Source organism: Leptopilina heterotoma, unplaced genomic scaffold (assembly GCF_015476425.1).
Source record: "Leptopilina heterotoma isolate Lh14 unplaced genomic scaffold, ASM1547642v1 Lhet_60, whole genome shotgun sequence".
NCBI lineage: Eukaryota > Metazoa > Arthropoda > Insecta > Hymenoptera > Figitidae > Leptopilina > Leptopilina heterotoma.
Window position 1 is genome coordinate 8,307,907 of NW_025111138.1, and position 13,566 is coordinate 8,321,472.

Consider the following 13,566-nt stretch of genomic DNA (forward strand, 5'->3'; position numbering starts at 1 on the left):
TTGCGCCGTGCGATTTAACCGGGGAGTCTAATGTAAAATCAATAATGACGATAAGTGTTAAGCACGTACATCTTCTACGAAGCTGATGCTCTTTCAGCACAAAAAAAAAGACAAAAAACTATACTTCACTTCTTCAATTTTCATAAAGAAAAAAAACAAAACCTAATTACTTTTTACGTTACCAATTGAATTTCACTTTTTTTCATTATTAGAAAACTCTTAATGACACACGAGGTTAAGAATGATTTACGATTTTTTTAAAAAAAAGTGTTTTTATCTGAAAATTTTTTTTTGTAAAAACAGAAGTATACGAAAGGAGCAGGGCTCGAACCAGTGAATTTTTCGAGAAATTCGATTACAAATTGTATTAAAAATAATTGAAATTCCCTATAAGAAGACTTTTATTATATTTGAACAATATTTAATTTTTACGAAGAATATTACTTTTGAATAATATTATTTTTTTAACTAAATATCTTCTATAAATCTATTATTTTTAATAATTTTTGAAAAAGTTCTTTAAGAAATTTCAAATACATTTGTTTACAATTCAATTTTACGAAATTTAAATTATTCGTAAATTCTTCAATTAAATAAATATTAGAAAATAAAAAACTAAAATAATTTTAAAAAAATTAAATTAAACATTAAAAAAAAATTAATTTCAAAATTCAATTATTTTTAAAAATTCACACCATATTGCTTATAATATTCAATTATTATCTAAAATTTTAACTGAAATTAATTTTTAAATCAATTTTTATTAGAAATTTTACTAGAATTCAATTATTTAAATACAAAAATAAAAAAATTAATTGAAAAATTGAATGTTTCTTGAAATTCAATTTCCATAAAGAATCGTTATCAACAAATTTTCAAATAATTGAATTCTATCAAAGAATTCTAATAAAACTTTGAAAAATAATTGAAATTCTGCAATGAGTTTTATTGTTTGTGAAAATAATTGAATTCCTAAGGAGAATTTTATTACTTTTGAACAATATTTAATTTTTGCGAAGAATATTACTTTTGAATAATATTATTCTTGAAAATAATTGAATTTTTGCAATAATTTCTATCTTTTACAAAATTGAATTTTTTTTCGTGTTTTCAACTATAAACATTTTCTATAAATCTATTATTTTTAATAATTTTTGAAAAAGTTCTTTAAAAATTTTCAAATTTATTTGTTTACAATTTAATTTTACAAAATTTCAATTATTTGTAAATTCTTCAATTAGATATATATTAAAAAATAAAAGCTTAAAATAATATTAAAAAAAATCCGCAATTAAAGTTTCTCAAAAAATTAATTCCGCACAGAATTGTTAATTAAAAATATGAAAAATTCAAATTTTCAAAGATTTTAATTTGAAACCTTTTTAATATTCAATTATTTCTAAAAATTTACTCTCTAATGCTTTTAAAATTCAATTATAATCTAAAATTTTAACTGAAATCCATTTTTAAATCAATTTTTATTTTTGTAAAGAATTTTAATAACAAATTTTTAAATAATTGAATTCTTTCGACGAATTTTAATAAAATTTTTAAGAATTTTTTCGAGGAATTCGATTAAAATTGTATTAAAAATAATTGAAATTCTGCAATGAGTTTTATTATTTATGAAAATAATTGAATTCCAAAAAAGAATTTTATTATTTACAAAAATCATTGAATCCTCGTAAAAATTTTATTAAGTACTTATGAAAATAATTGAATGATTGCGAAGAAATTTATAAAAAAAATTTGAAAATAATGAAATTTCTGTGAAATTTTTATTATTTTTTTAAAAACAATTAAAAGTTTGTGTAGAATTTTATTAAATTTTTTTTTAAATAATTGAATTCTTTTGGAAAACTTTATGGAAATAGTAGATATTGAAAATCATTGAATTCCGGAAATTTTTTGAAAATAATTTAATTTCGAAGAAAAATTTAATTATTTCTAAAGATAATTGAAATTTTGATGAGAATTTAAAAAAAATTTTGAAAATAACTGAATTTCTCCGAAGAGTTTTAATAATTGAATTTCTGCAATCGTTTCTAACTTTTTCAAAATCTCCAAATTTATATCGTACAATTTACGAACTTTTCGTTCTTTTTGAATCAAACTACGGACTTTAATGATCCCCAAGTTTTGAACGTTCAAATGAACGAAAAATTTTTTATTGGAGATATTTTAATAAATTACTAATCACAAACAAATTTAGAAACTGAAATATTTACGTTTAAAAACTCAGTAATTAATTTTTTGGATAATAACGCAAAATAATTGCAATAGAAATTTTATTTGTAGAAGAAATAAATAAATTTCGTTCATTTGAACGTTCAGAACTTTAGGATCTTACTTTACGGACTTCAAGCAAAGTTGCGGACTTTTGCAGGATTTACAAACCTATAGTTCGAGCCCTGAAGGAATCTAAAATTTGGCTAACAAAAAAAAAGTCTAAAAATTAGCAGTAATTAGCTGTAATTAGGTTATAATTAACTTTGATATTTTTAATTATCTCCTGTAGGTAGAGTAATTACCACCAGTCTTCGCATCAATAAAAAAAGAAGCTCCAAAAAGAAGAAAGTAAAAGGAAGCAATAAAATAACTAACGAAATAAAAGAAGGGAGTATCATTCTCATTTCTCAAGTTTCAAAGTCATAAACTAGAGAATAATGGAGAGGATGAGAAAAATGGCGCGCGTCTGATTTTTTTTTTCTTACATTGAAAAATCAGCCAGATGTTCATAGTCAAATCTACACTACACTGGACACTGTGTGTAGTATATAGTAGTATAGATTTCATTCACAAAAGTTTGTACTCCTCGGAGACATATTGTCACCTGGAGTACCTGTAACCTAGTCCTCTTCGTTTTCATCTATTTCCAAGTAAAATTTAAATTTCTCGCTCAAAAGTCATTTTCGAATGGAGATTCCAAATTGTCGACGACAATGAATAAGCCAAGTGTGTAGATATTGAGGCACACATTGGTCCATTCAGAAAAAGCTCTCGAGATGTTTTCTTTGAGGGGTGTATGGCTTGACCCAAGGCCAAAAACGAGAGATCCAAGAGTCTATTTCATTCAAGAATAGAATGAATGGATCTTGAAAATGGGTACTCGTAGGCGTAATATACCACAGCGGGATATCACTGTGGGTGTTTTGCTGAAAAAGTCTCTTATACTCAACTATAAAAAAGGAAAAAGAAGAAGAAGAAGAAGGAAGGAATTCATTGCTCCTTGCAGGTGAAGACGATATTCTAAATACACTATAACCTGTCTCTCGTTCTCCTTATATACAATAATACTATTTGCTTCTTAAGAATATTAAATGAACCTGAAAACCCTACGCGAATACGTACAAAATTCACCCCTCCAAAACTCCTTTTCATTTCATTATTTTCATTTAAAAAGATCCCTTTTTTCAAGTGCACTTTCGCCACGCTGGATTTTTCCATTTTTCAATACTTCAATTTTTAAATGATACACAGAATAATATTTCTTTTTAATATTGTCATCATTTTCTTTTCTTTACTCTATATATATAACTCGAAATTCTATACTATATAATACGGGTTCTTATAATGTGCATTGAAACAAAAAAGAAATTTCAGCAATTATTAAAATTTCCATATAATAATTCCTATCAAAGTTTCAGCCCAATTGGAAAAGTTATACTGAATTTTATAGAAAATTAATACTAAAATTATTGCATGGAATCTTTCTCAGGGCTCGAACTAAGTTTTGTAAATCCCGTAAAAGTCCGTTTTTTTTTAAATGTCCGTAAAGTCCGCAAATTTGAATGAAAAAAGGACGAAAAGTTCGTAACTTGTATACGATATAATTTCGGAAATTTTGAAAAAGTTGGAAATTATTGCAGAAATTCAATTATTTTCAAAAGTAATAAAATTCTTTACAAAAATTCAATTGTGTTCAAAATTTTTTAAAAATTCTCATAAAAATTTCAATTATCTTTAGAAATAATTAAATTCTTCTCCTCAATTAAATGATTTTCAATATCTACTATTTTCATAAAATTTTCCAAAAGAATCCAATTATTAAAAAAAAAAAAATTAATTAAATTCTCCACAAGCTTTTAATTATTTTCAAAAAATAATAAAAATTTCACAGAAATTTCCTTATTTACAAATTTGTTTTTAATAAATTTCTTCACAATCATTCAATTAATTTTATAAATAATTCAATTCTTACGGAGATTCAATTATTTTAGTAAATAATAAAATTCTTTTTAGGAATTCAATTATTTTCATAAATAATAAAACTCATTGCTGAATTTCAATTATTTTTAATACAATTTTAATCGAATTTCTCAAAAAATGTAATTATATTCTTAGAAATTTTATTAAAATTTGTCCCAAAGAATTCAGTTATTTAAAAATTTATAGATAAAATTCTTTTTGAGAATTCAATTTTAAGAAACATGCAATTATTCAATAAATTGTTATTTGTGTATTTAAAAAATTGAATTCTAGTTGAATTTTCACATAAATAACATTGATTTAAAAATGGATTTCAGTTAAAATTTTGGATTATAATTGAATTTTAAAAGCAGTAGAGGCGTAAATGTTTATAATTGAATTTGAAAAAGGTTTCAGATTAAAATCTTTGAAAATTTGAATTTTTCATATTTTTAATTAACAATTATGTTGAATTAATTTTTTGAGAAACTTTAATTGCGGATTTTTTTTAATATTATTTGAAGTTTTTATTTTCTGATATATGTTTAATTGAAGAATTTATAAATAATTGAAATTTTGTAAAATTAAATTGTAAACAAATGATTTTGAAAATTCTTAAAGAACTTTTTCAAAAATTATTAAAAATAATAGATTTATAGAAAATGTTTAGTTGAAAACACGAAAAAAAATTCAATTTTGTAAAAGATAGAAATTATTGCAAAAATTCAATTGTTTTCAAGAATAATATTATTCAAAAGTAATGTTTTTCGCGCAAAAATTAAATATTGTTTAAAAGTAATAAAATTCTCCTTAGGAATTCAATTATTTTCACAAACAATAAAACTCATTGCAGAATTTTAATTATTTTTCAAAGTTTTATTAGAATTCTTTGATAGAATTTAATTATTTGAAAATTTGTTGATAACGATTCTTTATGGGAATTGAATTTTAAGAAACATTGAATTATTCAATAAATTATTTATTTTTGTATTTAAATAATTGAATTCTAGTAGAATTTTCCAATAAAAATTGATTTAAAAATGAATTTCAGTTAAAATTTTAGATAATAATTGAATATTAAAAGCAATGTACCGTGAATTTTTAAAAATAATTGAAGTTTGAAATTACTTTTTTTTTAAAGTTCAATTGAATTTTTTTATTATTATAAAAACTTCAAATATATTTGAAGTTTTTATTTTCTAATATTTATTTATTTAGAGAATTTACGAATAATTTAAATTGCGTAAAATTGAATGTAAACAAATGAATTTGAAAATTCTTAAAGAACTTTTTCAAAAATTATTAAAAATAATAGATTTATAGAAGATGTATAGTTAAAATCACGAAAAAAAATTCAATTTTGTAAAAGATACAAATTGTTGCAAAAATTCAATTGTTTTCAAGAATAATATTATTCAAAAGTAATGTTTTTCGCAAAAATTGAATATTGTTCAAAAGTAATAAAATTCTTCTTAGGAATTCAATTATTTTCACAAACAATAAAACTCATTGCAGAATTTCAATTATTGTTAATACAATAATTTTAATCGAATTTCTCGAAAAATGTAATTATTCTTAAAAATTTTATTAAAATTCGTTGATAGAATTCAATTATTTGAAAATTTGTTTCAATATTTGGTTAAATACAAATAATATTTGTTTTAATATTATTTTAAATTTAAGTTTTTATTTTCTAATATTTATTTAATTGAAGAATTTACGAATAATTTAAATTTCGTAAAATTGAATATTGTAAACAAATGGATTTGAAAATTGTCGAAGAACTTTTTCGAAAATTATTAAAAATAATCGATTTAAGTTAGAATTTTAGTTAAAAATTCTTGTAAATAATAATTGAATTGCAAATGATTTTAGCACTTGGTCATCTTTAATTATTATAAATTAATTATTATCTTCATGTTTTATATAGTTATGAAAAATTTAATTAATATAGTTTTAAGTAAAATGTTGTCTTATTTGACTTGGACTGGTAATATTTTTGTTAGTAATTGGACCGTAATTTTTCATTTTTGATCCGTAAAGCTCGTTTTTTTTAAATATTTTCACTAATTCGAGCCCTGCTGACTTTTTAAAATTTTTAAATGTTAAAAGAAAATTGAAAAAAATGTAAAAATATTCGAAATTTAAAAAGCAAGTGACACGTTTAAAACGTTAAAATACATTGTGGCACATATTACAATATATCATGAATTATGAAACAAAATTCTAAGTCATTATTTAATCATACAACAAAGTAGTAAATTATCATTTAACAATGTTAAAAAACTTTTTAATATTGTTAAATGAAAATTTGAATTATAATGTATATGCAGACAAAATGTAAAGTTAAAAAGTATGTCAAAAAAATGTTAGTTCAATTACAAAAATTTTCTTGAGAAGCAATATGATTATAATCAACATTTTTTCTGTGGTATTCATTATTTACTACCAAGTGAGTTTAGTTAAATTCTGGTCAGTGAATCATTCTGTTTATTTATTTTACTTTTTTAATTAGTTTTTCAAAAGAAATTTTTTGATTATTGATACTTAACCCGTTGCTTGTTTCCGACCCACAGGTGGGTCGTGTTCACTATCACTCAAAATAAATATAATTTGTATATAAATTGATAGATATTTTTCTTTATATCAATATTATAAGAAATTATAAGGGTCTTTAATGATATTTTAGAAAATAATTGAATAATTAGTTATAATTTAAATATATTATACTATTTGAAAAAGTAGCAGATTCCGCTGGGCATTTTGGGACAATCATGTTGTATTTTCCTCAAACAGTTAAGGGGTTAATAATTTATAATAATGAAATTAAGTATAAATATTTTACATTCCTTTACAACCTGATTTTTTATCAGTTAATTATTATAGCAACTTCAAGCTTTGGAATAGGTCCAAAGGATGATCTCGAAAAACATCGAATCAATGTTGTACAAAATTTATCCGTAGGACAAATTTCAGGATCATGTATCATTCACTGGAATTCGATATAAATTTAAAGTAGATGTACCTTTATACAATCCGGATTGTCAAACCAGGCAGAAGCATCTAACACAGTATTTAGAATTCAAACGAGGTCCCTTTTCTTCATTGGGCATAATGCATGCCTGTGTTTCTTTAAAAACTTCCTCTCAAAAAAATTTAACAGCTCCAAATATACAATTCATTTTTATACCGATTTTCACTTCGCCTGAAAATGGCATGTACTACACAAGTTTCGATCAAAAAATATTACTAATACACCCCAAAAGTACGGGTTACCTGAAACTTAATGAAACTGATCCAGTGTGGAGTGAACCTCTAATAGACTTTAAATTTTTCTCTGACGGTGTAGATTTTGATGAACTACTGGAAGGAAATCGATTAGGACTAAAAATTATTGATACAAAAGCAATCAGGGAAAGTAATTTCGAGCTTGATAGAACACCTCTACCGGGTTGTGAACAACATGAATTTAATTCTGACAATTATTGGCGATGTTCTGCAATGCATTACACTGTATCAATGTTTCATCCAACTGGTACTTGTAAAATGGGTCCGAAAAATGATTCGGAAGCTGTTGTTGATGCGAGACTACGAGTTTATGGTGTCAAAGGATTACGAGTGGCTGATGCATCAATTATGCCATTAATAGTAGGAGCGAATCCACAAGCAACTGTAATGATGATTGCTGAAAAAGCTAGCGATATGATCAAAGAAGATTGGAGTTAATTTTTTTTTAGTTTTTTGGTTCTTTTTGAAAAGTAAGTAATGACTGCAAGACACCCATTGTCAAAATCATAGTAATACTACAAAAGAAAATAGTTCTAACAATTATATTCTTTTATTTGTTGTTTAGAATAAATTTTTATAAATATGGTCACGATTTTTCTTATTAAGTTTTCATGTCTCGGAACTCTGTCTCATTGATATTTAATATTATTATTATTATTATTATTATTATTATTATTATTAATCGATATTAATTATTACTTTTATTATTAACTTATTATATATTATAATGCACACTCTAGAATAATAAATATTAAGTGCAAGAAATGAAATTTTCAATTATTTAAAATTGGCTTCGAGTGTAAAATAATTGAACAATTTAATACATCTAATTACACTAAATATTAAAATTATTATATAAATGTATTAAAATATATACTTCTACATTATAGAGCTAAAGAAATGTACTACAAAATAATTGCAGAAAATAATTTATGCTAGAATTATAAATAAGTTGCAACAATTTTTAAAGTAGTTCAAGTAATTAGATAACATTACAAAGTAGTAGAAGTTTCATTATTATCATACAAAGTAGAAAATATATAAATATTAAATTGTTACCCCAACTTAATAAATTTTCGAAAAAAGCTCAGTTTCTATTCATTATTAATATAGAAAAGTTATGATTTTGTTAAATATTTTTTCTGTAGTTTTCATTTTTTATTATCAAGTAAGTAACTGAAAACGAGAAAGTTAAAGATACAATTTTTACTTCAGTCAATTTTTTAAATTTTCTCCTTACTCTAATGTTTTTTTTTATTAATTTATATTTTACTAAATGTTTTCTTTAATGTCATTTAAATCTTTATTTTCTAAACCTAAAATAGTAAAAAGCTACTAAAAATAAAATGACAAAAACTCATTTGCAATCAATGAAATATTACTAACAATAAATTTTACTAATCAGTGAAAATTCAATATAACAATTTTTTTTAGATTTACTTTATTAAAAGTCGGTAATATATTAAAAATCGTTAATTTTATTAATTAGTTTGTAGTGAATCAGATGACTAGCAATTAATTTAATTAAACTAAAAACTTAATAAATGTTCATTAATAATTAATAAAAATTTTTCAAAATTCTTTCAACAATTCAAATTTAGAGTAATAATTAACTTTTGAAAACATATTGCAAGGAAATTAATTTCCTTTTGTTAATTAGGCATCTTGGATATTTACGATTGTGCCAGAAGATATTTGCAGTTTCAAATATAATTCATTATTATCAACCTTGTCTCTTTTAAATCCAGATGAACTTGTTTCACAGGTACGTGAATAGTTTTCATTCTTAAAATTACATACAAGCATTTAACCCTTTCGTGCCATGAGAAACCCAGCCAGTGAATTTTATTGAAATTCGTTACTCGGGGGGTTTTCAGGATTGATGATTACGAATCAGAAGTCAAATTTTCGAAATTCAAAATGGCAACCCTGAAAAACCCCGAGTAACAAGTTTCAAGCGAATATGAGCAATTTTGAACAAAATTTTCCACTAACTTGAATTTTGAGAATTTTGAAAATCTGACTTTAGATTCGTAATCAGCGACTCCGAAAACCCCTGAGTAAGAAGTTTTAAGCGAATTTGAGCAAATTTTGAAAAATTAAATTTTGCTATTTTTTTGACGATATTTTACCTATTGTTTATAATAATTATAGTAGTACTATGTAATTTCCTATTTTTTATATGTATAGTAGTTACGTTGGTGATTAAAAAAAGCTTTATTAATTGCTTATTGGTAGCTTAAAATTATAAGAGTTTTATTAAATTTTATAAGTGGTACATATATGTATCAAAGGCGCGAAAGGGTTAAGGTAATTCGAAAAAATTTCTCTCGAAATGCAATTAAATAATATAAATGTTGTAAATATTTTATAGGATTTTGAATTAAACAAATTACTAACGTTTTCAGACTGTAGAAAAAGAACCAAGAGAAGTCGATTTTATAATAATAGGAGCAGGAACAGCGGGATGTATCCTAGCCAATAGATTATCAGAGAACAAAAATTGGAGTGTAGATAAAACTATAAATGAAATATTTTCTAAAAACAAATTTTTAATCTTTTCCAAAATCAATGATTCTCAAAATTTTCCACAGATACTTCTATTAGAAGAAGGTGGAGAGGAGCCACTAATAACCAGTATTCCAGCAACATTACCAGCTCTTGAAAAAATTAGTCGAATTTATCGAGCCCTATCAGGCGAAAATTATTGTTTGGCAAACAATGAATGTTGGTTTGTTAATGGAAAAGTAATTTCTAAAAAATTATATTTTTTGCAAAAAAATAAATTTCAAACATACAACAAATTATTTTCTCCTTAATTAACATTGGGAAGAAATAAATTTCCTCATTCAGTGAAATTATATTAACTATTTTCTCCGTTCAGGTTATGGGAGGAAGTAGCAGCATTAATGGAATGATGTACACCAGAGGTAACAAAGAAGATTTTGATACTTGGACCCAATTAGGAAATCCAGGCTGGGGATATAAAGAAGTACTGCCTCTTTTCATTAGATCAGAAGATAATAGGGACATAGATGTGAGTAACAAGTAAAAAAAAGAGTACACTATAAATATTATAGGATATTTCACGAGTAGTGCTACTTATTAGAAGTAGTTCTAATATTAGCGGTAGTGCTATTGAATTCTCGTAATTATAATTATTAGTAGTGTACAACTTAGTAATAGCTCCGGTATTTATAGTTTCTAGAAATTTTAGCACCTAATTTTTGTTGTACAATATTTTTAGATATTAACCTCCAATCCAGATTACCATGGAACTGGTGGCTATCAGTCTGTTCAAAGATTACCATACGTAGATCCAATCGCAACAACTCTTCTTCAAGCTCTACAAGAAATTGGCTACAATACTACAGATTTGAACGGACCGAACCAAATCGGATCGATGCGAGTGCAAGCAACATCAAACAATGGATCAAGAGCAAGTACAAATGTAGCTTTTCTTCGACACATTAGAACGAAACGACACAATTTAATTATTCGTACAAATACCCGAGTGGTGAAAATTATAATTGATAAGGGAAAAAGAGCAAATGGTGTAGAAATCACCTCACTGGAAACAGGAGCAACTGACATTATCACAGCAAAAAAAGAAGTCATCCTATCAGCCGGAGCAATTGAATCACCAAAATTACTAATGCTTTCTGGAATAGGTCCAAAGGATGATCTCGAAAAACATGGAATCAATGTTGTGCAGAATCTATCCGTAGGACATAATCTTCAGGATCATGTAACATACACTGGAGTTCGGTACAAACTGCGAGAAGATGAACCTTTATACAATCCGGATTGTCCAACGAGACAGAAGCATTTAAACCAGTATTTAAAATTTAAACGAGGTCCGTTTTCTTCCATTGGTATAATTCATGCTACTGCGTATTTACAAACTCCAAATGTACAAAATTCTTTAGGTTCGAACATACAGATCCTTTTTAGGCCTAATGTTACATCACAAGACAGTTGCATGTACTATGATAATTTTGATCAACGAATAGTTTTGTTACTTCCTAAAAGTACCGGCTATGTGAAACTCAATGAGACCGATCCCGTCTGGGGAGAACCTTTAATCGACTTTAAATATTTCTCTAACAGTGCAGATTTGGATCAACTAATGGAAGGAAATCGAGTGGGACTAAAAATGATTGATACAAGAGCAATCAGCGAAAGTATTTTCGAGTTTGATAGAACACCTCTACCGGGTTGTGAACAACATGAATTTAATTCTGATGATTATTGGCGATGTTCTGCAATGCATTACACTGTATCAATGTTTCATCCAACTGGTACTTGTAAAATGGGTCTGAAAAATGATTCGGAAGCTGTTGTTGATGCGAGATTACGAGTTTACGGTGTCAAAGGTTTACGAGTGGCTGATGCATCAATTATGCCGTTAATAGTAAGAGCGAATCCTCAAGCTACTGTAATGATGATTGCTGAAAAGGCCAGTGATATGATCAAAGAAGATTGGAGGTAATTTTGTTTTAGTTTCATTTTTTCTATAAACAGCGCGTAATGTCATTTTTTAGTTGTAGTGAGGTTATAAATTTACAGTTTATTTGAATTCATTATAGCAGATAAGTGCGCGCTTAAATTCAAGTTCAAATATTTGTGCTCAAATTGCATTTAAAACTGTAAAACAAGATTATTTGAAAGTTTAATAGTCGTTAAATTTTATTTGTTTTATCTTTAAACACAACTTTTAAAAACGTTTGTTTATAAAAATTGATCACATCTTATTTTATCTTATCAAGATAATCTGCTTTTTATGTTCATCACAGCTTTAAAAGTTGTATATATACATTCTTATTAGCAATTTTAAGATCCATTTTATTGTTATTTCTTTTCATTTCATTATAGTAATGTTATAATAAATGAATGAGAATTACGAATTTGTAATTTTTGTCATTCAGATTATTAACAGAGAATTAATTAATGGGCATTAATTATTAATAATATATGAAGTGTTAATACTCCTTTATGTTAAGACATTTATAATTTAGATGATATTTTTTTATATTTAAGCCAATAGTCCACAAGAATGAAAAAATCTTTTTATTAATTATCAATATTAATAAATTATTAGTAATATTATCATTATAATTTATTATATATTACTATATGTACACTATAGGAGTGTAAAATAATTGAACATATCAATGCATTTAACTTTGTTGAATATGAAAATAATTATATAAATATATATACTTAAATAATTATAGTGTTAAGGGAGATTACTCATGAGAAAAAAAAATTTTCGAATTTTTTGTTGTTGCTTTTTTAAAATCCTTAATATTTTTAGAGTACAGGTTTAAATTTTTATAAAGAAATTTAACTCCTATCAAAAATTATAATACATTACACTACCACCGGTATGGCTCCACGTGCATGGCCCAAAAACATACCAATCTTTAAATCATAATATTCCTGTAAAAAGTAATGTCAGAAAACTTAACAAATCTACCGTTTGAAAGCTTATAATATTATATGTTAAATGATATACAACTTGGAATTTTAGGAAATTACACAATAATTTTAACAATCGACAAATTTAAAAAAAAATTAAAAAGTGAAAGTTTTTTTTGACAATTTTTTAAACTCGGACATATTTTTTAAAAATTGCAGACAAAATTTAAAACTTATATAGGTGGCATCCTTTAAGTCTCATCTTTAATTTAAGACCAAAAACGTTAAAAATCTTGTTCGGTTCGCGAGATATAAATGTCAGTGCATGTTTTTGGACAAATGCATTGAATTAGTCAATTTTGTATGGTTTTTGACATTAAAAAGGCTCGCGACTAACATGAAGAAGCTTATAAGGAAGTTTATAACTTACTTTATTGACCTAGGATAGCAAATTAAAATTTGGTAAACTCTTATAAAAACATTTTACAAATAAATCTGAAAAAATCATACTTAAACTTTAACTGCGTTTTTCTCGAAAGATGTTTTTTAAATCGATTGCAGGGATCCTGAGTAAACGGATAGATGTTTGTCTCATTCTTTTTGCATATTGTTAAAAATTATGTTCTTTAGTGGGTATACCTAAAAAATTAAATAAAAAACCATTTTTAA

The 13,566-nt window shown here is 24.8% G+C and overlaps 2 protein-coding genes across 2 annotated transcripts; both read left to right on the forward strand.

The window, feature by feature from the left end:
- Nucleotides 1-7,323: 7,323 nt before the first annotated feature.
- Nucleotides 7,324-8,089, forward strand: LOC122509414 (glucose dehydrogenase [FAD, quinone]-like). Its single transcript, XM_043623461.1, has one exon. The coding sequence runs from the start codon at nt 7,405-7,407 to the stop codon at nt 7,912-7,914; it is 510 nt and encodes a 169-aa protein (XP_043479396.1). The 5' UTR covers nt 7,324-7,404; the 3' UTR covers nt 7,915-8,089.
- On the forward strand, nt 8,059-12,301 carry LOC122509547 (glucose dehydrogenase [FAD, quinone]-like). The gene is made up of 6 exons (XM_043623714.1): nt 8,059-8,081; nt 8,605-8,644; nt 9,137-9,241; nt 9,885-10,223; nt 10,361-10,513; nt 10,724-12,301. The coding sequence occupies exons 1-6, from the start codon at nt 8,059-8,061 to the stop codon at nt 11,966-11,968; spliced, it is 1,905 nt and encodes a 634-aa protein (XP_043479649.1). The 3' UTR covers nt 11,969-12,301.
- Nucleotides 12,302-13,566: the final 1,265 nt, after the last annotated feature.